General features: G+C 43.7%; 1 protein-coding gene across 3 annotated transcripts in view; it reads left to right on the top strand.

Moving 5' to 3' along the window:
• KCNC4 (potassium voltage-gated channel subfamily C member 4) overlaps positions 1-27336 on the top strand; it is a 58745-nt gene that overhangs the window by 9171 nt on the left and 22238 nt on the right. Inside the window, exons 2-4 of one of the 3 annotated variants that reach the window (XM_048496960.1) lie at positions 9501-10446; positions 16805-16990; positions 22672-23715. In XM_048496960.1, the coding sequence (XP_048352917.1) occupies positions 9501-10446; positions 16805-16990; positions 22672-22775 (1236 nt within the window). In that variant the 3' untranslated portion in view covers positions 22776-23715. Of the gene's footprint in view, positions 1-9500; positions 10447-16804; positions 18282-22671; positions 23716-27336 lie in introns of those variants that run through there. The other 2 variants (XM_048496962.1, XM_048496961.1) reach the window with 2 other exon arrangements.

Raw genomic sequence — 27336 nt, 5'->3', positions numbered from 1 at the left:
GAATGCAATCTGGGCCAGGGGATTTGGTAGCATTTAGTTTATCAATGGCTGCTGTGAACTTCTTCCTTGTCTACCACTAACTTCTCGCTAGTTCCTCGGATTCACCTCCTAAGAAGCTTGGTTCAGGTGCAGGAATTTTCCTCACCTCCTCTTGGGTGAAGACAGATGCAAAGAATTCATTCAGCTTCTCTGCAATCTCCCTGTCACCTTTTAGCACACCTTTTGTTCCTTTCCATCGCCTAATCCTGACTCCACCGCCTCCCTAGCTGGCTTCCTGCTTTTGATGTACTTGAAGAACTGTTTGTTGCTAGTCTTGATGTTCGCAGCCATGCCTCCTCATAATCCTTTTTTTGCCTCCCCTTTAAGCAGCTGCTAACTTCTGCTTCTCTTTTGCCACCATTTGTGTTCTCCTCTGGTATTCTTCATCTGCTAAGTTGGACTTCCATTTTCTAAAAGACATCTTTTTTTTTCCTAATAATTACCTCAACCTCCCTTTTGTTAACCATGGTGGCTTTCTTTTGGACTGGGCGCTGCCTTTTCCTAACCTCATGAACACATTCCAGCTGAGCTTTTAAGACTGTGTTTTTAAATAACCTCCAAGCACCTTGGACATTTTTTGACTCTCTCTTGATTTTCTCCCTTTCAGCTTCCCAAGCACTATCCCCCTCATCTTTGGAGAAATTTCCCTTTCTGGAAGGCAAATGTAACTACATTAGTAGTTGTCACTTGTTCGCATGCAGAGAGACTGAATCTAACAGCATTGTGGTCGCTGTTCCCTATCGGCTCAACAACACTGACTTCCCCCCACCGGGTCCTGGGTCCCATATAGAATTAGATCTAGGATCACATTTCCCCTGGTTGGTTCTACAACCATCTGCTCTAAGCCATTAGTCATTTAGCATATCCAGGAATGTTCTCTCCTTACTAAGACCTGGAGCATGCATTTTCACAGTTTATGTGGGGATAGTTAAACTTATCGCCCAATACCACTACATTTTTGCTTTTGTTGGCCTCTCTAATTTCTTTTTCCATCCTCAGAATCCTCTCAGGCACTTTGGTCAGGGGGACGAGCACATATTCTTCACGTTAAACTTTGCTTCACCCCTGGTATTGATATCCACAGTGCTTCTGTAGAGGAATCAGCTCCCCCTGCATTGTCTATTTTATGTGACACCATGCTCTCTTTGATGTAGAGGGCCACCCCCCCCCCAATACGCCCTGTCCTATCCTTCCTGTAGAGCCTGTAACCTGGGATAACAGCATCTCCACTGGTTCTCCTCATTCCACCATGTCTCTGTGTGATGCCCACTTTATACCAAATGTCCTCCTTCAAAACTCTGTACTCCATCTCCCCCATTTTAGGTCGAATGCTTCTTTACTATTAGCATAGAGACACTTGTATACTCTGTCTCTGTCCTTAACTCCGGGATTTATGTGTTTTGTCTCTAGCCTTTTAGTAGACACCTATCACTTCTATCACATTGCTATGCTCCTCGCTTGTATGTGGTTGATTTAGAAAAAACCTCTCTCTGTGTCTGCATCCCCATGGACTCTGTATTCCGAACCGAAGTCACCTCAGCTCCTGTCGGCTTTCCCCCAAGGATCAGTTTAAAAGCTGTTCTGCCACCTTTTTAACGTTGAGCCGCAGCAGCCTGGTTCCTCTTTGGATAAGATGAAGCCCGTCCCTTTTGTACAGGCCTGCCTTATCCCAAAAAAGGTTCCCCAGTTCCTGACAAAGCTGCAACCCTCTGTCTTACACCACCTTCTCATCCACTTACTGAGACTCCCTGCATCTCCGCTTGCCTAGCTCTCCCTGCGCTGCGGAACAGGTAGCATTTCGGAGAATGCGTTACCTTGGGGGTCCTGGATTTTAACCTTTTTCCTAGCAGCCTAAATTTCGCTTCCAGAACCTCCCGGCTACATTTCCCAATGTCATTGGTACCAATGTGGACCACAACTGCTGACTCCACCCCAGCACTGTCTAACAGCCTATCTAGACGAAGCGTGACATCCGCAACCTTCGCACCAGGCAGGCAAGTCACCATGCGGTCATCACGCCTGTCACAAACCCAACTCTCTATATTCCTAATGATCGAATCACCCACTACAAGGAGCCCCCCACCTCCCCGAGGGGTATCCTCAGTGCGAGAGGATATCTGACCACCAGCTAAGGAAGGGGTCCCATCTAAGGGAGCATCTTCCACCACCTCAGACTGGCACCCTCCGTCACCCAGACTCTCATTCTCCATGACATCTGAAGAGATGTCACCTTGGGAGCGGGACCTGGCTGCTAGGTCCCCGAAAGCCTCGTTTGTTGCCCTCTCTGCCTCTCTCAGCTTCTCCAGGTCTGCCACCTTGGCTTCAAGAGAACGCACATGTTCCTTGAGTGCCAGGAACTCATTGCAGCGAGGGCACACCCACGACTTCTGCCCTAGTGGCAGATAGTCATACATGCGACACTCAGTGCAAAACACTGGAAAGCCCCCATCCCCCTGCTGGCTTCCTGTCTTCATATCTAATTTTGTTTAGATATTCAAATACTAATTTTAATTAGTGCCTCCCTCTTAAGGTTTCTATACCTTCTACTATCCCTTAAAATATGTTTTTATTTAGTAAAACACCTGCGCGCGCCGTTAGGCGCGCGCCGCTGGTTCCAGAGACTAACTGAAAAGATTTAAAAATGTGAGAAGCCCCCCCCCCCCATTGAGAAAAGCCCTCTGTCAAGCTCCTCAGCCCTTTCTGGCCCACTGAAATCTTATTTCATTGTTTATTGAATGTCCCATCTTGATGATTGTATTGACTCACTCTGTGTAATCCACCTTGCATCTAAGAGAGAAAGGCAGACTATAAATAATGTAAATATAAATATAAATGATGGTTTCCAGATACATGGACAGGAAACTACTGCTCGTGTTAACTGGCAGCCTGATCTTGTACGTTATTTTTAGATACCACTGCAAAAGCTGAAGCTGGATCCTGACTTTGGAAGGCAGGACTGATATATCCTGCACTGTCTTCTTCTTATTGCATATTTTGTTGAGGCCCTTCTCCTCTAGGCCCTTCCTCCAGCCATCTGGAATGGTCCTTTCTACCCAGAGCACCTCCCCTCTCCAAATCCTGCTTCCTGCTTCTTGTTCCATAAAGCTATGCACTGAATGGAAAGAGCTGCAGTAGCAAAGTGTGCTGTTGTGTCAGTGCATTCGCTGTAGTGGTGTGAACCTTTGCACAAGCATTCCAAGATTTGGGCTGTACTTTTCACACCCATACAAAATGTAATTCTAGATCATAAGATACAAATTAAGGCACGGTGTAGCGACAGTTTTGGTTTCTCCTGAAATGGCACAAAACCAATTTAGAAAGTTCTTTAGCTCAACATATGCACTGCTGTAGAATGCCTGATGGAGTGCTGTGAAAGGGAAGGCAACCAAGCCAAAAGAGAACAGCAAGCAAGCAGAAGAAGAGGAAAGGCCTCATTTGCCTTCTTATTAGATACAGCGAAGTCTATGTAGCTAGCTTTGGAGTAACAGTAGGGAGCAGTGCTTTATACAGGGAAGACATTCTGCACCCCTGAGTGATGAACAAAGAAATGGCTTGCTGGAGACTCACACAAACTACTCTGTTCATGAAATCGTACAGCATTCTGTTTCATATGGGCAATCAGACTTTAAAAGCTCCAAATGAAAGCAGACCTTCCATCCATTTTCTCCCAGATATTTTTCTCTATTGCTTGCATCTCATTATAAAAAACAGTGACAGAACTGTATAGGTCACCAGAAATTCCCTCAGAGGTTCTTTGAAAATAACAGAGCGCTAATGGCAACTGTACCATAGTCTTTCACAGGATGGACACTTTAGGTCACAGAGCTCATCCCAGTGGATAGCCCACTAAAATTATATGGACCTCAACCAAGAAAGAGAATGAGAAGCATCCATAAAGCCAGCACAAGATGGCCCAAGCGGTGGTACACTGGCATACTTATTGCCAGTGCACCCCCCCAGGGCCATTCGCACGGTGCCCTGTGAATGGCCCCGGTGCTCCAGCAGCCCACGGAGACACATTTGCATGGGACCGCAAAGATCCCCTCTTATCTTGTCTCCCAGCTGCTGTTGCACTGGAGAGGTCAGGGGACATGCCCCGTGGCCATGGCGATGCCTCCGGGGTCGAAGGCCAGGAGGCGTGTCCCCTCGCCTCCACAGAGTGCTGACAGCCAGGACAAGATAAGAGGGGACCTGCAGCAACACAGAGAAAACACTGGCTTTCATGTGGAACCGTTCGCTTGGCACCTGGTGGAATCCGGAGTTTGAGCCGGGTCGCTCAACTAGCGAGTCAGGAAAATGTTGTGGGTGTGTGTGTGTGGGGGGGGGGGGGGACGCTGCTGCAGCTGCACTCCAGCAGTGGATTTCAGTAAGGCTTTAGACAAGGTCTCTCATGACATTCTTGCAAACAAGCTAGTAAAATGTGGGCGAGACAATACCATCATTAAATAGATTTGTAATTGGTTGACTGACCAAATCCAAAGGGTGATCACCAATGGCTCATCTTCATCCTGGAGAGATGTGACTAGTGGGGTGTCACAGGGTTCTGTCTTGGGCCCAGTGCTATTCCATATTTTTATCAATGAATTGGATGGTAGAATAGAGGACATGCTAATCAGATTTGTAGATGACACCAAATTAGGAGGGGTTGCTAACAGTACAAAGGAATTCAAAATGACCTTGACAGAATTCAGGCTCAGAATTCAAAATGTGTGTGGGTGGGGGGGACGACTCTGTTCGCACGTGCCCACAGAGAGGGCTCTGAGTGCCACCTCTGGCACCCGTGCCACAGGTTCGCCATCACTGGTCTAGATCAAGGGAAGTAATAGTGCCACTCTATTCTATGTTGGTCAGACCTCACCTGGTTCTGGTGTCCAGTACTGGGCACTACAGTTCAAGAATGATATCGACAAGCTATAGTGTGACCACAGGAAAGTGACCAAAATGACAAAAGATCATCTGGAATCCATGCTCAATAAGGGGAAACTTAGGGAACTGGTCATATTTAGTCTGAAAAAGAGAAGGTGACATGATAGCCATGTTTAGATATTTGAAGGGATGTCGTGTTGGTGAGGGAGCAAGCTTGTTTTCTGCTGCTTCAGAGACTAGGACAAGGAGTAATGGATTCAAATTACAAGAAAAGAGATTCTACCTAAAAGTTAGGAAGAACTTCTTGACGTTAAGGGCTTTCAGCAGTGGAATACGCTGCCTTGGAAGGTGACAGGGTCTCTGTCTTCAGAGGTTTTTAAACAGAGGCTGGATGGAATGAGGAATGTTTTAATGATAATGTATGTAAGCTGCCCTGACCCTTGCAGTAGCCGGAAAGGGTGGGGTATTAAATTTAACTAATAAAATAAATGACCATCTTTCATGAGTGGTTTGATTGTGTGTTTCTGCATGGCAGGGGGTTGGACTGGATGGCCCTTGTGGTCTCTTCCAACTCTGTAGTTCTATGATTCAGCTTATGCCTTCTGATTTCCATACCCTGCCCCAGAGCCCAAGTTATGTGATATGGGTTGTGCTCACTTAGTGATGAAGGAAAGGAAAAGGACTCTTTCCACACTCAGGGACAGTTGTCCATGGGTGAATTAGTTGGAATTAAGCTCTGCATAAGGAGATGTTTTCTCTCAGTGTGTTTCCCCAGTTAGCCATCTGGAGCAGCTCTAGTTAATTTATGTATGTACAAGAACACAAAGGGAAACAATTTAGCCAGATCGATTGACACAGGAAATGATGTACAATTACTGTATAGTTTCAGTGGTCACTGTGGCTACCCTTAATTTCCCTTTCAGGAGAAATTAGATATTCAGAAATTGATCCCTAAGTGATATGTCCAGTACAACATGTAGAATCTCAACAGAGCAGGAATCCATTTTGTCCCCCCCCACCCCCAAGCCTAGAAAAGATGGATTGAGAACTGTCAAGTCTAGAATAAAGGTTATTAGAAAAGAACCATGATGCTTTGCAGAAATGGAAGCGAAACCTTCTTCTGAGCACTGGAGAAACATATAAGTGTTTGTCTGGTAGAGGCTTCAGGAGTGGCCCACTTCTGATTGATTTCCAGCTACTGGAGCTGATTTTTACATAGTTCCTGCTGTTAGTTGGACATAGCATGCGAAGCATAACTAAGTTACTTGGACATAACGTGCTAGGAAGCTGCAACAGTGGTAGCAGAGCAGGGTCATGCCTTCACATTTCTAAACTCATGCATGATGCCAGCAATGTCATAAGCAGACATGAACTCAGATGCTACCCCTGGACTGAATGCTGCTTCTGGCATTGACAGTGAGCTGAAGGCTGTGCCCCAGAACTGACATTGTAGGGCACCTTGGGGAGCAGTCTTTGGGCTTGCACCTCAAGGTGGTGCCCACATTGGTCCTCCTTGCTCTAGAAACTTGATACACTAAGTATTTCCAGTTACAGTGAATGCTTGTATGATCTTTGCACAGCATACACTTGATTTTTTTCCATTTATTCTTTTACTTCATTTATATACTCCCTATCTCCTCACTGGAGTCCCAAAGAGACTTATATTGTTATCCTCTCTTCCGTTTTTCCTCGCAACAACTCTGTGAGGTAAGTTGGGATGAGAGTATGTGACTGCCCCAGGGTCATCCAGCAAGCTGAATGAGAATTTTCAGGGCTCAACCATTATACGTGGGCAGCACTGGGGAAGACACATGCAGTACCCCCCCCCCCCTAAAATCTGATGTGTTCCTGTGGCAGGGGTGGGATTACTTACTTTATAATGGATAAAGACCCAGCTTTTCAAAATCAGTCTTACGGGGTGAGTCACTCCTTTTGGGAATGTGGCACTGTCAGTATCCCCATCATGTCTCAGGCCCTGACAGAGTAATATAGTTAGTATAACGATGAATCTATTTTCCACAATTTATGGGAATCCTCATTGCTTCATTGATCTGAACAGGGATTGCTAATTTAATAGGATTGTGCATTGTGACTATGAAGCATTCCATTGATCTATGAAGCATTCCATTGATCTATGAAGCGTATTGTCGAAGGCTTTCACGGCCGGAATCACTTGGGTGCTGTGTGGTTTCCGGGCTGTATGGCCGTGTTCTAGCAGCATTCTCTCCTGACGATTCGCCTGCATCTGTGGCTGGCATCTTCAGAGGATCAGATGAAGATGCCAGCCACAGATGCAGGCGAAACGTCAGGAGAGAATGCTGCTAGAACACGGCCATACAGCCCGGAAACCACACAGCACCCAAGATCTATGAAGCATTCCAAAACCAGCAAAGGATTTATGATCTCCCTAGTAAAGAATCACTATAATGGCCAGATTTCACCTGGGATTGAGCAGTAGAGATGTAAAGTTCTAAGAGGCCGTTCTGTTTTGCAGCTACATGTTCATTACCAGGTCTATATGACTGTAAAGTTCATTACCAGGTCTATATGACTGTAAAGACTTATTTTCCCAAAAGTCAGAACATACAGGTGCTCCCAGGGAGATGAGGTGTGTGTGTGTGTGTGTGCCCACTTGTTCTTATTTCACATTTGTCCCAGTTATTCATTTCCTGAAAGATCCTGTGGAGCAGTAACCAAGTAGATGAATTAATCTGTAGAATGGTGAATGTAAAGGCTGTCAGCCTGAGGAGGAAAGGGATTGTGGTGGTCAAGCAATGGATTATAATAAACACATCTAACTTTTTATTCAAATCCAATTTTTAGTTATTGATGGACAACTTATTTCCACATGACATATCACAGAGGGGGCTTGTTCAAAAGAAGCAACATAATGAAAGCTCTCTGGGCTCATCGTTCTGTATAGATTTAATAGTTCTGTGAGCCTTAGAATCAGTGCATTGAGAATGCCAACCAGAAAGCCATCATTTTCACAATGGCCCCCATTTAAAGAGATACAAATTTTGAAGCACAAATGTCATGTAGTCTGCATGCCCAAAAGTTTTGAATAAGTGTAGTTAATATGAAGGCCCTATTTACTTGTGCTGTCATTATACTATTCAAATAATGTATTACTAGTAGATGCAAATGAAAGCAGTCTTTCCTTGGTGATTTAAATACAGTAATGATTTAAAACCTTTACATAAATTCTTTCTCCATCTGTTAATGAATCAAAGTGTGGATAACCATCCTGTATTAGTGGGTTTTAATTCCTGCCTGTGTTGGCAAGCTAACTTGTTAAGAAAAATGTACACAAATGCCCCAGAGTCCCAATTGGATAATTGAATTCTTCCTGTTTATTGTTAGTATCAGTGGAAGGTGTCAGCCTTGCCTTTGGGGTGCTATGGAAACCAAACGTTCCATCAAATTTCAGCACAATCAGTGACTGACTTGGCAGATTTCAAACTTGCCACTGGAACTAAAAAAGGACCTAATGAAAAGGAAAGGAAGTTGAGTCTCCTGGCCTATTCATTTCTTGCCTAATCTGGGAACAAGCTAAACTGATGACCTTCCTACAAGAGTATAGAAGGAAGAGATGAGCCCATTTCTGAAATTCTGTTTCTTTTAATATTTTCTCATATTTTTGTCAATGATTTTGTGTCTCCACCTTTCATTTTTTGGCACTGTAGATTCAGTTTCATCTTGTATGCATATTCTACGGTCTTTTATACACAATCTGTATGGTATTTATTCGTGCCACGTATGACATGTATACACCCACACAGTGTATAATACTAATGTATTAAGTTACATATAATATTGAAGAATACATGGGGATAATTTGATATGAGGAATAGAAAATAGCAGTTAACAGTTGTCATGAGCAGGACCAGAGTGAGGGGGAACTGCGCCCGGGGCACGTGTGTGCCCTGTGCCTTGCCATGCCCCCGCCTGACCTGGAACGCCCCCACCACAACCCCACACTGGCACGTGCCCGATGCGGTGTGCAACCCTCCACCCTCCGTTCCCTTGGCACTACACCACTGGTCATGAGTTCAATTTGCACAAGGGAGAAGTGAAATCAAAATAAAGATTTGGGAGCCAGAATAGCAGGGATGTGAAATCTTTGCTTACAGGTTCAGTGTTCTGTGAAACAAATACTCACTGTATCTGCAATGTTTGTCTTCACTCTCTCATCCAACTTTGACTTTGAAGCTAGCCAGACTACCCAGTTTCATTTGCTTAACAGACCTGGGTTGAAAGTACTGCAGGAACTGAAAAGTAGAATCCATTCATAAAGAATATGAATATGATCCATTTAGGTAAGGATTTTGAATTCTGTCCTGATGGACCGTAGGATGAAGAAGATAAAATGGCCATGTAAAAAGTACAATATCTGTAATATCTGTTGATCATGACTGTGTATCTCCCTAGGGTTGGATCTTTATTTCTTGTCATAGTTGTAGTGGTTAAGAAAGGTAGGCAAGAAGGAGAAAAGATTAAATTCATTTTAAAGTTCATTGCATCTCTCTTAAGATTTCTTTTTCTACCATGGCCTGTTGATTCTAACCATTGAGATTATTTTTACTTCTCTTCAGGTAATTGCCTTTGCCTCGCTTTTTTTCATCCTGGTGTCCATCACAACATTTTGCCTGGAGACACATGAAGCCTTCATCATAGATGTTAATGTGACTGAGACGCTGGTGGTGGGCAACACAACAGAGGTCTTTGTGATGCGAAAGATGGAGACAGAGCCCGTTCTCACTTACATTGAGGGAGTCTGTGTGCTGTGGTTCACCCTGGAGTTTCTAGTGCGCATAATTTGCTGCCCAGATAAATTGGTCTTCATTAAGAACCTTCTTAACATCATTGACTTTGTAGCCATCTTGCCCTTCTATTTGGAGGTAGGACTCAGTGGCTTGTCATCCAAGGCTGCACGGGATGTTCTGGGTTTTCTGAGAGTAGTTCGTTTTGTCCGGATCCTCCGAATCTTCAAGCTGACTCGTCATTTTGTGGGGCTTCGGGTGCTGGGCCATACACTACGAGCCAGCACCAATGAATTCCTTCTTCTCATCATTTTCCTGGCTTTAGGGGTTTTGATTTTTGCCACCATGATCTATTATGCTGAAAGGATTGGAGCCAAACCATCTGACCCCAGTGGAAGTGAACATACACATTTTAAGAATATCCCCATTGGATTCTGGTGGGCAGTAGTGACAATGACAACACTGGGCTATGGTGACATGTACCCTAAAACTTGGTCAGGCATGCTGGTTGGTGCTCTTTGTGCCTTGGCTGGGGTCCTTACCATTGCCATGCCTGTCCCTGTAATTGTCAACAATTTTGGAATGTATTACTCATTGGCCATGGCCAAACAAAAGCTCCCAAAGAAGAAAAAGAAGCACATACCCCGTCCAGCACCACTGGATTCTCCAACATACTGCAAGTCAGAGGACAACTCGCCTCACAACAGCATTCAGAGCTACAACAGCCCCCTGGCAGCAGCAACAACAACAGCGGGGGTGGGAGAGAGGAAAAGATCAGGTGAGATACAAGATTCCCAATGGAACCAAAGGTGGAGAGGAAGGAACTGACAGTAGGGATCTGGATATATTTCAATGCCTTGTGGAAGTGTAAGGGCAGCTTCTACATCATTTATGTTGAAGCATGACATGTTAAATCACTGCTGTTACAGTGCAGAATTCATCATAAAACTAAGATTGACTTACAGCCCGATCCAGAGGCTATGGTGGCCATAAATCTGGGTGGCATAAATCTGACTCCTGCAGTGGGAATGTTCTGGGACCAAAAGCCCAGTGGAAGCTGAGGTCAGCTCTGCCCCCAGGAATGCCCCTACTTGTGCTGCCACTTTATGTTGGCATAGCTCTGTGGGGTATGCTGGCACAGCCCTGCACTGACTCCAAGAGTCAATTCACAAACACACACCCATATTGAGCTGCCCAACCCATTTTCTCAGTACATAGTTGTATTAATGGTTCATGGTTCATTAAGAGTTTTTATTCATGGATCAGGGGAACTGTAGATTTCCAACCAAGTCAGTGATTATAACAATAAGGAAATCTCTTTCTAGTAACTAGAAATTAAGCCAGATCTACTTCTGTATAAAAGAAGTAAATTATTCAAGAGGTGAGTTTGACCTAATTAATACCTGTTTGTACTACAAGAATTAGGGCCGGTGTTAGATTGGGGGTGAAAGGCTGGTATAGCAGTGTTCTGCTCAGTGGTCTTTCCAGCAACTGAATCAGTGGCCTCTTTGCACTAAGCATCTAGTTATCGGCCAGCTTTGATTCCAAGTTCTGTAGACCACTTTCCATTCTACTATTTCCCACATGCTGTCATGTCAACACAGAGTGGTTGGAGCAGCAGTGAAGACTGATTGTATGAGTCAATTACAAATTTTCCTTTTGCTCTCCACTTGTAGCATTCAGAGAATTTGTTCATTTCCCTTGAGCAGTAGTTCATAACCTGGAGTACGGCTACCCCCTGGGGTATGTGAAAAAAATAATGTAATGGGTTTGCTAATATGGGGTATAATTTTAGAGAAATGGATTGGCAAGAAGTATGCAAATGAAAAAAATGTGGGAACCACTGCCCTAGAGATTAGACAGATATATGATGTGTCACCACCGAGGCTGTCAACATCTTAGTTGAGAACGCTGAGGATTTCACTAATTAATTTAATGCGTATTTTACACATTAATGAAGCATCCCATGTTATGTGAAGCTACCCTCCTTGCAGTCTGTCAGTGCATTACAGTGGCTTGCTATGTCTGAGCTGTTTGAAATGATGAACTTCCTTCTTAGCTTTGATCAATTGCTTGATCTTCCAAGCAGCCATAATTGTCTAAGACAGGGGTAGGGAACCTGCGGCTCTCCAGATGTTCAGGAACTACAATTCCCATCAGCCCCTACCAGCATGGCCAATTGGCCATGCTGGTAGGGACTGATGGGAATTGTAGTTCCTGAACATCTGGAGAGCCGCAGGTTCCCTACCCCTGGTCTAAGAGGATATTTGGCATCCTCAGGTCAACCAGGAAGCCCCAACTGTATATCACTTGTTAAAATGGAAGTTTATTGATGCAGGCTATTTATTTCCTTTTAATTCCAACAATTGGTAGTGTTAAGTGAGATGTTGTTGCTACCCAAGGCTGTGAATCTCTAAGGTTTCTTACTGTAGGGTGTTGGCTAGTAGTAGAAAGTACTCTGGAGCCTTTGTGGGGAATACACAGCAGTAGCACTTACAGGAGAAGAGAGATTGTGCTGCCTGTCTGCTAGAAGAGAAGTATGAATATTTATTGAAGAATATTCCAGCAAGTGATTCCTGAAAAGACTTGAGTAGGGTGTGGTAACTGAGAAGAATATTGATATCATTGGAACAACAACTAAGGATATGGCTCAAATGTTTTTTCCCCCTCTGTTCAATTGTAACAGATAATATTCCAACTGGATAAAAGGTTGAAATTCAAGAAAAGCATAGCTTGCCCAACTACAGCTCAATAAGGGAACGTCTAAAGTTTAATAGTTCCATTTTTTCAAGTTTCTTGGTGACCAGATGAAACTCTCAAGTAGCTACATCTAGAGAAAAATATTTTGGGAAGTGGAAAAGATCTGAAAATCGTGTCATACCTCCCATTGCCTCAAAGTTCTCAACTATATAATTCCCAACTATGCCTTCTGCCTGTGGATATCTAAATCCACAGATAGGGGCACACTGATCTGCAACAGATATTTCTGCAGGGGCCTTCCAGGTCTTACGAAAAATCTGAAAATTTAACACTCTTCAGCAAGTGCTGCCACAGAGAATTGGGGTCCATGTTGTCCGCAGGACCAAAGCTGTAGGGGAGAGGAGGAGGCCTTGCTGCATTTGCTTGGAGCATCACTAGGCAAGCTGGCAAAGGAAGGGGGGGGGGCCCTCGCCCAGAGCAGCACCAAGGGAGGTGGCCAGAGAGCCAAGCTGAAGGGAGTCCTAAATTCTCCTCCCTGTGTCACAGGCACCCACTTGCTCTCTCAAATAGCAAACTTACTAAACCTATATTGATCAGTTGGGCAGCAAAATGGATCCATCCATAAATAAGGTAACATTTCTGCATGCCCAAATAACTCTCCAGGTATGAAAAGTATTAATTTGTGTTTTTAGAAGTGTGGAGGTTGCCCCAACAAGGAATGAATATGCATTTTTCTCTCGGAGTTACACAATAGTGAGAATAGTGGAACGTCATAAAGGAAGTGGGGAGTAGGTTGGGAAATTGACACGATTGAGATTTTAACAGTTTGTAGTATTGTATCATCGTGAATTAGGTATGCTGTGAGCACACACACAGAGATGTGTACTGTTAAAGGCCTGACCTCTTTAAAGCCAGAGAATTTGGAGGAGGGGTTGTTAGGATTGGAGGAGAATTACTTTCTCAAATCCTCCTACCCAAGAACTCCTGCATTTGGGAAGGGGCCAAACTCCTATTCCTTTATAGTATCCTGGAATCAGAAATGAAAGAAAAGTTAAGAGTGTGTTCATCCCTCAGCCCAAAACTGTCCCTGGCTTTGGTCAGTTTATTCCCCTTCCTATGCTACATTGAACATGTTTTGGGCTAGATTATCAAAGCCACAAACCAACGTTGTAGGACAATTGCCCTACAACACTGAACTTCTGTGGTTTCCACAGCTTCAGAAAGTTTAGTTATGATACTGGGAGGAGGAGATTCCTCCATTTTTTAGTCCTCCTGTGCAGTTCCTTGCAAGCACCATACCTGTCCCTCCGAACAGTGAACTTTGTGGACTTGTTTCTTATCAGTAGGGCACCTGATTAGGGCTATCCATACGCAAGTTTCTGTGTAGTCAGGGGCAGTGGTGGGATTCAAATAATTTAACAACTGGTTCCAGTGGTGGGATTAACAAGCACCAGTTTAACAACCGGTTCTGCCGAAGTGGTGCGAACCTGCTGAATCCCACCACTGGTCAGGGGGCTCGAGTATGTAAGGAAATATTAGTCTGTAAATATTTTAAAAAGAAAAAAAACTCAAACCCAAATATCTTGACAAGGTCTGACTGTGGTCATCAACTTCCATGAGTCTCCAAATACTGTCAGCAGTTGAACAACAGCTGAAGAAAACCAAAAGAATGAAGGGCCTACTTGTGCCCCTCAAATACCATGGAGTACAGGATGATGCTATGAGGACTAGGCTCCTCTTATTTTCTTTTTCCCAAACATAAGTTGTAGACAATATTTATTTATTTATTGATGTCATTTATTTCCCACTCTTCTCCCCCAAAGTGGCTTTCAACATTCACTCCTCCTCCATTTTATCCTCACAACAACTCTCTGAGGTAGGTAGGTAGGTTAAGAGTTTGTGACTAGCCCAAGGTTACACAGCAAGCTTCCATGGCAGAGTGCAGATTTGAAACTGGGTCTCCCAGATTCTAGTTTGACACTCCAACCACTGTACCATGAACTTAAAATATATTGGGGGGGGGGGGTTAGAATTGGAGGGAAGTACTTCCTTCACGCTTAGTTCCTAACCTTAGACACTTTCAACTGTGAAGGAGGTAGGGCCCCAGACAACTTAATTCTTTTTGGAATAAGAGAGTGAAAATGGAATTGGAGAGAGTGTATTATGAAGTGGGTATCCCTCAAATAAGTATCCCTGACGTGCAATCCTCTCCCACACTATTTCCCATACAGTTTTGGGAGAGAAAGATAAAAATGTACTGCTCAGATTCAAGGTACAATGACCAGCTTCTTTTCAGGATTATGGAGCAGGAAGATTCTACTCTAGCCCTGGAGATCAGCAGTCTTGGGTAAATTATTTGTCAAAACCTGCCTTCCCCTCAACATTCAATGGTACTCAAAGTCCCTGTTGTACTATAGGGTGTGGGATTTTATGGTTGCTCTATCTGTCTCTTCCTGCTCTACCAAATAATTCCTCCTGTTCCCTCTATTTGTGAGCTCCGTTTTCAGTAGAAAGATGAACCTGGAACAAGGCAGCTAGTATTAATGCAAATACCCGAGGTTCTTGCTGAAACCAGCAGCAGCAGCAGCAATCCAAGAATTGTGATGTATGGCAAGTTCACAGTTCTCTCATTTTTCAAAAGGCATCGACTAAGATAATGGTCTAAAGAAATGAGTGCTTTGAAGAAAGAGATGTACTAGCACCATAGTGTCATCACTGGAAACGTGATTTTAGCACTTATATAGAACAATGATACCATGTATAATGTTGCATGGCCTTAGAAAGTATAATTGGCTATGAATTCCACATGCCATCAATACTGTTCAGTACATCACACACACACACTTCTTTACAAATTTGTGAGTTGTAGGGCAGGTGCCTTCCACAGGGAGATACACTTTTTCCTGTAGTGTGCAGTATGTGTTGGGTCCATCTTGGTGCAATGATAATGGGGTTAAGTGCAGAATCACAGCCTGGAAGATGAGAATCTGAATTCAGTATACTTTGGAAACAGTCCAAGATTGTGTCCAGACTCCCAGAAGGTGTAAATTGTCACAGTTTCATCAGAATCAACAAGGCACTTCCCAGGAGACCTTGCGAGCCCCAACTCCTGCAGAGGCCTCCCTGGGGAGGGTGGGAAGAGGGCCTTTGTGGTTTCTGCTGGCTGTTCCGTGCTTCTGGGTCTGGCAGGGAAGGGGGAGGGGTGTGTGTGTGTGGGGGTGATTTTCTGCCCACACATGACCCCAATGCCATGTGCCCGGGGTACGCCCCCCCCGCTCCGTCACAGCTACACGACTGCACTAATCTTTTCCCTTCACACTACAATCACTTGGGCATGGTGGATTTTGCCCATCTTGCAGACTGTTCCTTCAGGGAACTCTTCAGTGCCGTGCATCTGGGTTTTCAATGGCTAACTCTTTGACCTGTTCTACACATGCAGCAGAACAAAGTGGCAGAATGGTGAGGTGGTAGAATGGAAAGTACTGCATCAGATTTCAGATGAAAGCTTACAGTTTTTCCATTCCTTATCTGGGAGTAACCCCATCACCCCCATTTGTACCAGAAGCAAAAGTAAGAAGGCTGACTGGAAAAGCCTGTGCAGTATCATGTGAACATCAGAATTTTGCCTTGCCTGATGGCATGGCAGGACAATTTACCTTCAAAGGAGTGGGCCTGTCAGAGCTGGGCCTGATCAAGAGGCTGATGGCACACCCAATACAGCAGATCTGGATGATGGAGGTAGGAATGAAGCTGCTTGGGCCAATGCTGACCCTTAGCATACCAGCATCAACTGGCTGTAGGAGATGGAGCAACCATTTAAGGGCGGTGGAGGATAATGTTGGAGGCCAACCTTATACTTGATTGAGTTCCTGCTCATCAACCATGGAGGGTGAAGCAACCCTCAGAGGAATGACTGGGAGATAAGGGTCAGGGACTCAGGTCCAAGAGGTGTAGCTCTCCTGCTGATTATCTGGCGACAGGGAAGGCAGAGGAGATAGAGAGGAGGAAGGTCTAGGGTACTTTCCCCGTTTCAAGTCTGAGGCTTTGGAAGATGTGTTGGCCCTGTCTGACCCTGACCAAAGTGGACTCCAAATTAAATATTTTCTGAACACTCCCATAAACTTTTTCTTTAGCCGTGTAATCTACCAGTAACATTAAAAACTTATGCCTGACATCTAGTAAAGTGAAAAATGTCCTTCAAGTTCACTGATTCTGTTCCTTTTCCTCACAATTTCTCAGCCAGTAGAACAAGCAATAGTGGAAGGGCTGAGGGAGACTTCAGTGGCCTCAAGATTCTTGGAGCCAATCTCTCCAGGAGCCTGCTGCTGCAGATTTCCTACATGTGTTATGAGTCCTAGTGCTGTTCTCAGAGCAGGTACAGACCTGGTCTCCTCTTCTCTCAGGTGCTGAAATGTGTCATCTTTCTTCTTCCAAAGATACCAAGCAGAATGGTGATGCCAACGTGGTGCTGTCAGATGAGGAGCAACCCCTTTCATCATCACAGGAAGAGAAGCTACCCATGAAGCGCTCAAGTACCAGGGACAAAAACAAGAAAGCTGACACTTGCTTTCTTCTGAGTGCTGGAGATTTCTCTTGTGCTGCTGATGGTGGCATCCAGAAAGGTATGAGTGAGACCAATAGACATGCGCCAGTGGAGAAAGAGGAGGTTGCAGATGAAGAAACAAGTATATATGCCTAAGGCCAGCTGGCGTCTCTCCCAGTCGCTATCATTTATTAAAAGTGAACAAAATGCTGCCATTTTAGTCTATGGTTCTTTTCCTGTCTGTAGTAGGGGAGCTAGGTTGGAACCTGGAGAATGTACAACCGTGCCAGTGCAGCAGCATCAGGGTAGTCACAGCTTCTCCATTACATTCCCCCCTTAGTTTTGATGATTGCCTATTTTTCAGCAGCCGGGGCAAGTACTGCTGTACCTCAAGTGGGGGAAAGGGCTGGATGACAAGATTTGGAAGGGCAGGCGGGAAAAGCAGAAGTCATTGTTGCAGTGACTCCAACTGTCACATGAAATTTACACTGCCCTCCCCCTAAGATTACTGCAGTGGATTTAGCAAGGTATCACTCTGCCTGGATAGCAAATGAGCTGTTCTCTTGAGTTACTACCAAAATCCCTCTCTGGAGGTGTCCATGAAGCATTGTTGATGTGTATCTTTCACATTAGAAGCAATGCATACTTTGCACACGCAAAGAGTTGATTAGGAAAGTGTGTCAAAATAGTCCCTGCAAGCTTCCAGTTTGTCTCCAGAAAAAATTAGAGAAAATTATCTGATACATTCAGTTAGGATTTTACTTCTCATTTTTATTTACATATTTTTTAATTTATTTCTTCCCTCATAAGGGACTGCTGGTGTAGTTAACAGATTAAAAACATTCACAATAAAAACATGCCTTAAAAGTAATTAAAATCAAACCAAAATGCATCATTAAAACCAAAGCTACAAAAAAATCAACAAAATACAGGGAAGAAAGAGATTTTTATTCCACTTTGCTCCTATAAAGCAAGACTCAAAGGGGCTTACCACAGCCTGGCAAGCAGCAGTATAGACAGCCCTAGCTGAGGGCTCCATTGGAGGCCAGAGCAGTCCAGGAGGTGGGGCAGGGCAACTGGAGGAGCTCAGCACCTGATGGAACGGCATCTCCTTTCAGTCTTCACAGAATTTTGGGTTTGTGGTCTGTGTTTTTGTTTATTCAGTTTCTTTTTTCCCCTTTGAGTATGTCTTCACCTGGATCTTTTGATTAATAGTTCTTCACATTTTCTTTCATTTGGATTCATGTCTGGCTGTTCCTTGATGATGTTGTATTTTCTGTCTCTGTGTGTTTTTTCCACTTGGACTTGTGACCACAGAAAACTTATATAAAGTGCTGAATATACTCCTACCCACGCAGATTTTGCTAAAAGGCAGCCTATACTTTTGTGGAACTTGAAGTGTTTGGTACAAAGTTTTAAAAAATAAAAAAGGAACATAGTGAAGTTCCAGAGGGCTTGGCTGCTTGAGTAAATAGACAGCAATGCACATTTTCAGCATTCCAAAACAGAACAAGGCTATGATCATGGGGGCCAGATCAGACAACAGGGGCATCTTACAAAGGTTAGTATTTATTTAATAAGCTGCTAACTTTCATGCAGAAAAATCCAGGAGCATTCACTGGAACAACACAAAGGATAGGACATGGGCTGCACCTGCTGTGAGCAATTTATTTATTTATTTTTAGGCCACTCTTTCCGAACAAGTCAGACTCAGAGCAACTTAAATCATATAATCACAAATTAAAATATATTGTACAATTAAAACCATACAAAATACATTCAGGAACACGCAAGAACAACTTTCGCAGATGTATACGTTGCCTCCTTAGTGGCATTGCCTTCATCTTTCCGTTTTGTCAATACTGACATTGCTTCTGGTGTTTCCATCTGACAAGCCAACTAGTTACATCACTCCATGAGCCACATTTGCAGTTACACAAGAACAGCACTTCCATATCAGGGAGACGTGTAGCTTATCCATTCCGCTGGTGCAGGGCTGGATCTACTTTTTTAAGGAGGACAAAAGTACAAAACTATGATGACTGAAGCTGAGATTAAGCTTGGGAGAGCCACTCTTATCCCACCTCTGTCTCGGGTCCTTTTCCCTCCTAATGACTCCAGACCAGCTGATTGTTCAAGGATTTATTGTAAAAGTTCAAAACAAAGAAATAAAACATAAATGCGTTTAGAGATTGCTCAGCTGGTTACATTCCTTTTGGTTCTTTGTCCCCATTCCGGGAACCCATGGCCCAGAGATGCTTCCCTGACCATGTCTCAAGATGGAATTCAAAAACCTTTGTTTTCCCCTTCTCAGGAAAACTCTGTTCAGGCCACGAGGTAACTTAGGCCTTTGAAGTTTCATCCTGGCACCTTTGCATAGTTTCCTGTCCTCCCTCCAGGAGATCAAAAGGCAAAGATGCTTTTCACAGTCATATGTGACTTTGCTAGTTTTACAGTACTATTCCATCACAAAAACATTGCCCCCTATATGTTAAATGCATACTTTTCTTCATAGATATGCATATAAACAGCGTATAGAATCAACACTCTTTTAAATGATAGCATAAATTATGTTGACCTCTGTTAACTGTTATGAATAATTATATTACTTTATCTATTTATAATGTTCAAATATTCCCTCAAGCCCTCTGCTTAGGCCAGAGGCGTTCCTCCCATTGGGCAAAGTGGACAGTTGCCCATGGCGCCCCCTTGTGGTGGGCGCCAAAAATGCAGGTTCGTTTGTGGGATTTTTTGTATTTTCAGAGTTTTTTCCGCTTTTGGCCTGCAGGGGGCGTAGTGTTTAGGCTAGCAGCACCAGAATTTCAGGGATTTTTCAGGAGACTCTCCTGATGATATCACCTAGGTTTGGTGAGGTTTGGTTTAGGGAGTCCAAAGTTATGGACTCCCAAAGGGAGTGCCCCATCCCCCATTGTTTCCAATGGGAGCAAATAGGAGATGGGGGCTACACCTTTGAGGGTCCATAACTTTGGACCCCCTGAACCAAACCTCACCAAATTTGGGTGGTATCATCAGTAGGGGCTCACGAAGATACTCTGAAATTTTGGTGCTGCTATCTTAATAATAGCACCCCTGACAGCAGGAAACCCCTAAATTTCCCCAGATTCTCCTTTTAAATCCACCCCCTTCCTGCCAATGTTTGTTTTCTTTTTTATTTTATTCTCTCAATGCCTAATAAAGGTTATTATTATCATTATTAAATCCACCCCCTTCAGCATGGATTTAAAGGGAGAATCTGAGGTCCCCAGTTTAAACATTGAAAGTGATTCAATTATTTTGAAAGCATTTTGAAATTGTTTTTAAAAATATATTTCTGCTGTGTGACATGGCCCATTGCTGTGTTCAGATTTGTGAGTTGGGGGATGTTCTATGATGTGATGGTGACTTCGAAATGACCTGGTGGAAAAAACCTTTGTTTGGTCATGGTGGGGGAGGGTGGCCGCCCCGGGGGGGGGGGGGCGCATCAAACTCAGGTTTTGCCCAGGGCTCCAGTTTGCCTAGGTACGCCAGTGGCTTAGGCTAAATGTACTTAGGACGGCTCTGCAAATGTATTTACTTGGTCCCTGCCCATTTAACCTATTTAGAACATCATCTCGCCTACAGTTACTTTTTTCAAATTTTGTTCTCTGTGCCATCCTGTTCCAACTCCATACCCCCCCACCCATCCCTTCTCATCAATTCTCCTTCACAGTGTTCAGCAATGGATGCATATTTTCCTTTGAATTACATGTGTTATTTGCATCTTTTTGAGTGCAGTGAAGATATACTTTGTTTTACACTCCCATGCATGGGAGAAGAAAAATACATAGCTGTGTTTTATCAAAGTCTTTACTACAGTTTCTATCCCTCTGGCAGTCAGCTGCTCTGTGGAAGTTCTTTTAAGAAAGAGTGGGAAAAGCAATTAAATAGGGCTGAGTCAGTAGCATGAACTTAGCTCTTTCTTTTTTGCTGAGATTGTTAACTGCTTAAAGCCAAAGTGCTTGCCATGTCAGGACATGGTTGTTCAATGGGCAGGATCCATTGGGGCATGAAAAAAGCTTCTGGGAGTCAAATGTATTTCAAAAAGTATTACAAACTCTAATTTAAAAGTTCTTCATGTGTGGATATTCAAAATAAAACTTAGATACACAAAGTGAGATAGAACATGGTATTTCAAGTCCAGGATATACTGTTGACCAACAGAAGCTTGTGGTAGCCTGGAACATTGTGGTTGCCTAGCAACAACCCCTGAGGGAATCCATTACTTAAAGCTACAGGTATTGCTTTTATCATATTGGTGTTTTAATGCCCTTTTTATTTACTTACGTATTTGTTTAAGATTTTTCCTTCATGCACAGGGAACTTTTCAGGTTTGTAAAAAGATCTGATTTGCCTGTTCACAGCTCCAGTCACAGGATTTAAGCATCCACAGGTTTGGCTGACTTCAAAATTAGAATTTAAGATGACATTGTAATTTGGGACTGGCAGATGACATGGAGACTAGAAAGGTTCTTTGGGCAGGCTGTCTTGGGCACAACAGTGCTGCTGTTGCTGGTATAGTGCATTTATACCTGTCTTGTGGAAAGACCTAATTGTGGCTTTGGTAGATTTACATATTCATATTTAATTGATAATCAGTAAACTATGTGTGTCATATGCCAATAAGTGTATGTTGAACGTGCAGGCGAACATTGATTGGTGTTCAACATAAATGCACAAAATTATACTTGTGAGTACAGTGGATAGTAAATATCATTTGAGAACACAGAGGAAGTCCATGATAAGGCTCATGTGTTTTAACAACTGTTTGGAGTTCTGTCAGGTGCAGCTGCTCCCCTCATCACATCCCTGGCTATTAGAAGCACTGAAGCCCTATAGCTACTAACTGTGGCAACTTTTAACTTTAAATTAAATTATATATGTCTCTTATATACATGGCTATGGAAATGAGTAATTGGTAATTGGGCTTTGCAGCACACTTCATTTATCCATGTACATGTTTACCAAAGTACACAGAGATTTTTTCCCTTTTTTGGTAAGTATTTTAAGTAATAAAACTAATAAAATTTGAATAGAAGGTGCAAAGTAAATGGAGCACTACACATCTTTGGAAATGTGTGCTTCTGTACACTGAATACCCACTCATGGACAACACTGAACCTGTGAAGTATCAGGACACCAAAGAATATCAGCTGCTTTCCTGCTGACACAGATTTCTTTACAAGCAGCCTCCACACAGCTCCTTGGCAACAAACAGACCCATTTTTAACCAGTTAGAGTGACCTCAATCAGCACCTGTGTATACTGCATAAAGAACAGCTTGACTAGATTAGCTGAACTGATGGCAGTTGTTTATGTGTTTAAAAGATCTGTTTGCCACACTCTCCAATTGAAGGTGCTCCAGGCAACAATCAATTAAAAGTATAAACAAGAACCACAAAAGCAACAAAAGGAGATAGTCTAATAGCAATAAACTCATGATAAAATTCCTAACAAGGCAAAGATAGAGTGAAGTAGTAATCAAAGGGTAAAAGATGTTCCTGACCAGCAATAAAACCACCACCACCTCAGTAAATTGTCTGTAGACTCAACTAAATGTGTAGGTAAATAATGTACATGTGTCTGTGAAGGATTGTGTGTGTGTGTGTGTGTGTGTGATTTCAACTTGCTTTCTTTCACCATTTTCAGTTTTAAAATACACCTCTCTCACAAGTATCCCACTATTATTATATGTTAATTGTGTCCACCTATTTTGTTTTCAAGGGCTGTTGTCTGCTCTACATGGAAGAATTACCACAAAATGGGTTTTTTTCATCTGCCTCAAGTTTGGCAGGGAAGGATGCCTTAATGAGAGGGTAAAGTACTAAGAATTTCATTTCCATGAGATAGTGGGAAAGTTACAGACAGAAATGTGTTTCCTACTGAAACAAATGGAAATGAATAACATAAAATGAACATATTTGATAATAGTTTTGTTAAAATGAAAACAGAGTAGATTTGGTTTGTATCCACTCCATCCCCTTTCAGTGGGTGCCCTGGATAGGCAATGAAGAATGGATTGTATATACTGCTACCATTTCAATCATTCCTGCTGTTGTGCCATTCTGACAGGCTGATCTGATGCCATCAATATATATCTAACCTGCATCTTCTTGGAATGCCAACACCATGAGAAAAGGACTGTAGGTACTAGTGTGGGGTTATCACACTTTATTAGACTGATCTGATTTACATTTTCTCTCCATTAATGCCTTTAAGAAAGTGAAACACAGACACAGCCTATGATGATACAGAAACACACAACCCCAAGGACTTTGGAAACTACTTTAACATCAACTGCCAAGTAGTAGAATTGTAAGATGGTTTTGCTCTGCTAACATTCAGGTTATGTTACTGTAGGGCATAGTATGTGGAGCTGTCTTTGAAGACTGTTTGCCAATTTGAAATGGTTGGAATGAAGTAGCCAAACCATTGACTGGTCCAAGATTTAGTGAATAAGTCTTGCCAGTTTTAAAAACTCTACACTGGTTGCCAACTGATTTGTGAGCGCAATTCGAAGCGCTGACGCGGACTTTTAAAGCCGTAGATGGCCTGGGATCAGGGTGTCACAGCACTGCCAAAGAACCTGTCCATCAGGTCGTACTCTCTGCTCCCATCTTTGGGAGTAAGGTGCATGGTGATCATGTATTGCCTGGGACTTTTCTGTGCTGCCATTTTGACTACAGAATGCCCTTCATCAGTGGTTGTCTGGCACTGAACTTTGGTCCAAGCTAAAAGCATGATTCCTTGTAGTGCAGTGCCTCTCTCTCTCTCTCTCTCTCTCTCTCTCTCTCTCTCTCTCTCTCTCTCTCTCTCTCACACACACACACACACACACACACACACACACACACACCAGGCTTTCATATCAGAACCAATTATTGCCAAGCATTCTGAAGCATTTATAATCATACAGATTGTTAGGTTGGCAGAGTTTTCCATTGGGAAAAGAGTGGCATTCACTTCTGCCATCCCCCTGTCCCCACATCAACTCTGCTGCCTGCAGGATTGTTAGCTACCTGGAGAAAAAAAATTGTCCTGTCTCTTTGACAGAGACTTAATAGGATATTATTTATCAGGGAATGTTATTTACTGCCATGAAAAGCTCCAACTGCCCTTTTCTGCATATTAACGAGTTGATTTTATAAATGATTTTTACTGAATATTTTAAGTATGTATGTAGGCCGCCCTGAGCCCGGCTTTGGTTGGGAAGGGCAGGTATAAATTAAATACATAAATAAAATCTCTTTTAAAGGGAGAGACCATTTTCTCCAGGTTGTTGGCAAACCTGGCTTCCTGCTTGTATTCCAGTGTGCTGAAGCAAACCATTTGCCCTGGTAACAAGCTGGACAGAACATTAAACAAACATGCACATGTTCTATTTCTGATAACAATGGCTTAAAGCAGATCCAATAGCTCAGTCCTGAGTTCAGTCTGATAGTCAGCATAGAAGCAAGCTAGCCACACAAACTAGTTGAACCAGCAGAAGAAGAAGAGTTGAATTTATACCCTGCTTTTCTTTAGCACAAGGAGTTTCAAAGCAGCTTACAACTCCTTCCCTTCCCCTCTTCACACCATTGTGAGGGAGGTGGGACGGAGAGAGTTCTGAGATAATTGTGACTAGCCCAAGGCCACCCAGCAGGCTTCATGTGAAGGAGTGGAAAAACAAGATTAGAGTCCATTGTTCATGTGAAAGAATGGGGAAGAATGGGGAATCAAACCCAGTTCTCTAGATTAGAGTCCACCTATTTAACCCAGGACTTAAATATCCTGGTGGGCAAAAGCCCCACTTGTTCCTGGGCTCCCTCTGACCCATGCTGGATTGAGCCCCAGTCCTGTGAAATACTATGAGCATTTCAGACATGATCAGACTCACTGACTAGAACACAGGTTGTTCGCCTGGGGCTTCTTTGTCAATGAATCACTCCCTCATAGACCCACCATCTTTGTTGCTCTCACCAGATGGGTCTGTGTGTGGAAATTTGAGGGACTAGTAGTCAGAAGCATACGGCCCCAGCTGCACACCACTGAGCCCACCCCCCCCTGCATGAAGGTGGGTGGGCAGGGCTTGGTGACGGGCAGCTGCGGCATCCACAGGCTGCTTACTGCTGCTGAGCCCTGCCACCAAGCCCCGCCACCAAGCGCAGGGAACACGGAGGCGGGGAGTACCCTGAGGAGGTGTTGCCCCCTGGCACCATTTCCCCTCAATACGCTTCTGCTGGTAGTTCAGGATCCAGCTTCCCAGTAGGGAATTGTCTGACTTGCAGCATTGCCTGGAAGTGTGCCTTCAGGGAACAGGATCTTCAACTGGGGTCTTGGAATCCAGGGTTCTGTGTCTGAAGGGGATCCAGTTGTGTTGGGCATCCTCTGAGCCATTTGATTTTCCCCAGGAGTGATCTCTAGCTCCTCCTGGTCATTTTTGGACGAATCTATTCCTGAGCCCAGGAGTGTTCACCACAACAGGTGCCTGTACCACCTATATAGAATCAAACAAAAGCACCCACTCCACCTCCAAGCAGTAATGTGCAGGTCTAGTAGTTGTGGTAGGGACTGGTGATGAAGTTACTGACATAGTAAAAATAGTAATAAAATAATGTATAAAATAATCTGCATCATGGTTAATCTAAAATAGATTAAATGCTTATATAATCCTAAATAACAACAATCCTGAACTTCAAGGTTCTTGGCCTTCAGTTTCCTGACTGCACACATCTCTTAATGCTGTGAAAATCATTCTCACATGCAATAAGACTTCCTGTTTCTAAAACTTGAGAAAGATAAAATGCCAGGGCTCTAACCAACTGGCAATCCTTGTGCTCTGGTGCCTGTGAACTCTGTACTATGCCAGTGAACAATCTGCTATTCACAGCCAGCAGGTTTGCCAGGCATTTGTTTCTTAAGGGTGCAGGTTGCACTTGTGCGATTTGTATAATTCAGTGTATTCATTTACCTATTAATCCTGCCATCCTCAACACTTAGTGAGTCATGCAATAAACATGCATAATATTGTATTCCTTATTCAGCCAAGAGGAAGAAAATAGGCTTCATCTCGTCACTATTACGATAAACCCCCGATATGTGTCTCTTGTTACTGTGCATCTGTAAATATCATATTCTACTAGCGGGCCCAGCCACGCGTTGCTGTGGCAATTGTCCTTCTTATCACAGTCCGCAACCCACACAGATGTCCATGCAGGTCCAATGATCCCCAGCATAGCCTTTTTGGGTGGTCAAATGGAATCCCTCTTTCCCTTTTCAATGCACATCATTATATGGTGCTGTCTTGTTTTTTTAGTATAAGGCAGAGGTGGGATCCAACCAGTTCTCACCACTTCTCTAGAAGTGGTTATTAATTTTTTTTCTGAGTGCCGAGAAGGGGTTACTAAAGCAACCTCCCTGCCCAATAGGAACTGGAGGTGCGTGTGTGCGGCGGCGCCACTGTTTGAATCCCACCACCATCGGAACCTGTTATTAAAATTTTTGGATCCCACCACTGGTATAAGGTAACCCTTTCCATACCACAATGGAACTGTCCAGAGTGTGAATCCCGCTGTCCATGAGGCTGGTTGACACGCACAGCCCTGACTTGGGTAAGGCAGAACTGGGGCAAGCAGGCTATCCCAGTCAGGCAGCAGAGGCAGGGTGGTGAGGCGCTCAGATCGAGGCAGATTTTCTTAGAAGAAAAAGGCAAACTCCAGCTCACTTTTAGTAAAAGAGAGCTGTGGCAAATATGGGTGAGGAAGTGGGTAAGTGGTGGTTGGATGTGAGGGAGGGCAGAGTGAGGTGTGTGAGGATGAGCTGGATGTGTATGAGAGTTTGTGTGTTGTGTGGTAGCAGTGGATGAGGCACAGAGAGTGAAAGTTACCAGCGTGTGAGGGGGGGGGGGACCCCACCTGACGTCTCACACGGCAAAGTGTGTATGTGTTTCACTTCCACTCGTATTACCTAACAGTATTACCTATGAACTGTTTTCACTGCTCATCTCTGGCCATCTCTGCGAACATTCTAAGCCCTCATACCAACCCCTCAGGCCACAGACATGCTGCACGAACATTCTAAGGGTGACAGTTAAACACAGGCAGCTTCATGGCCTGGTGCACCAGGAAAAAGATGTTTTACCTGGCTCAGGTATGGACTTCCAGCTATTTGAAGGTTCGATTACCTGCCCGCAACAGGGAGGGACGTCCTGTGAAAATTTGGGGGCGATCCGTCCAGCAGCTTCTGAGGGAGACCATCAGGGACAAACACACTGTTAGATTTTTATATAGATAGATAATGGGCTCAGCTGCACAGCATTCCACTTTAGAAGGAAAGACCAGATAATGTCAGTTATGCATGTAGGAAACTACATAGTACTTATTTCAAGGACTAGATGTGTTTACGGAAAGC

The sequence above is a fragment of the Sphaerodactylus townsendi genome, linkage group LG05 (assembly GCF_021028975.2).
Source record: "Sphaerodactylus townsendi isolate TG3544 linkage group LG05, MPM_Stown_v2.3, whole genome shotgun sequence".
Classification (NCBI taxonomy): Eukaryota; Metazoa; Chordata; class Lepidosauria; order Squamata; family Sphaerodactylidae; genus Sphaerodactylus; species Sphaerodactylus townsendi.
This window is presented reverse-complemented; position numbering and strand designations above follow the sequence as displayed.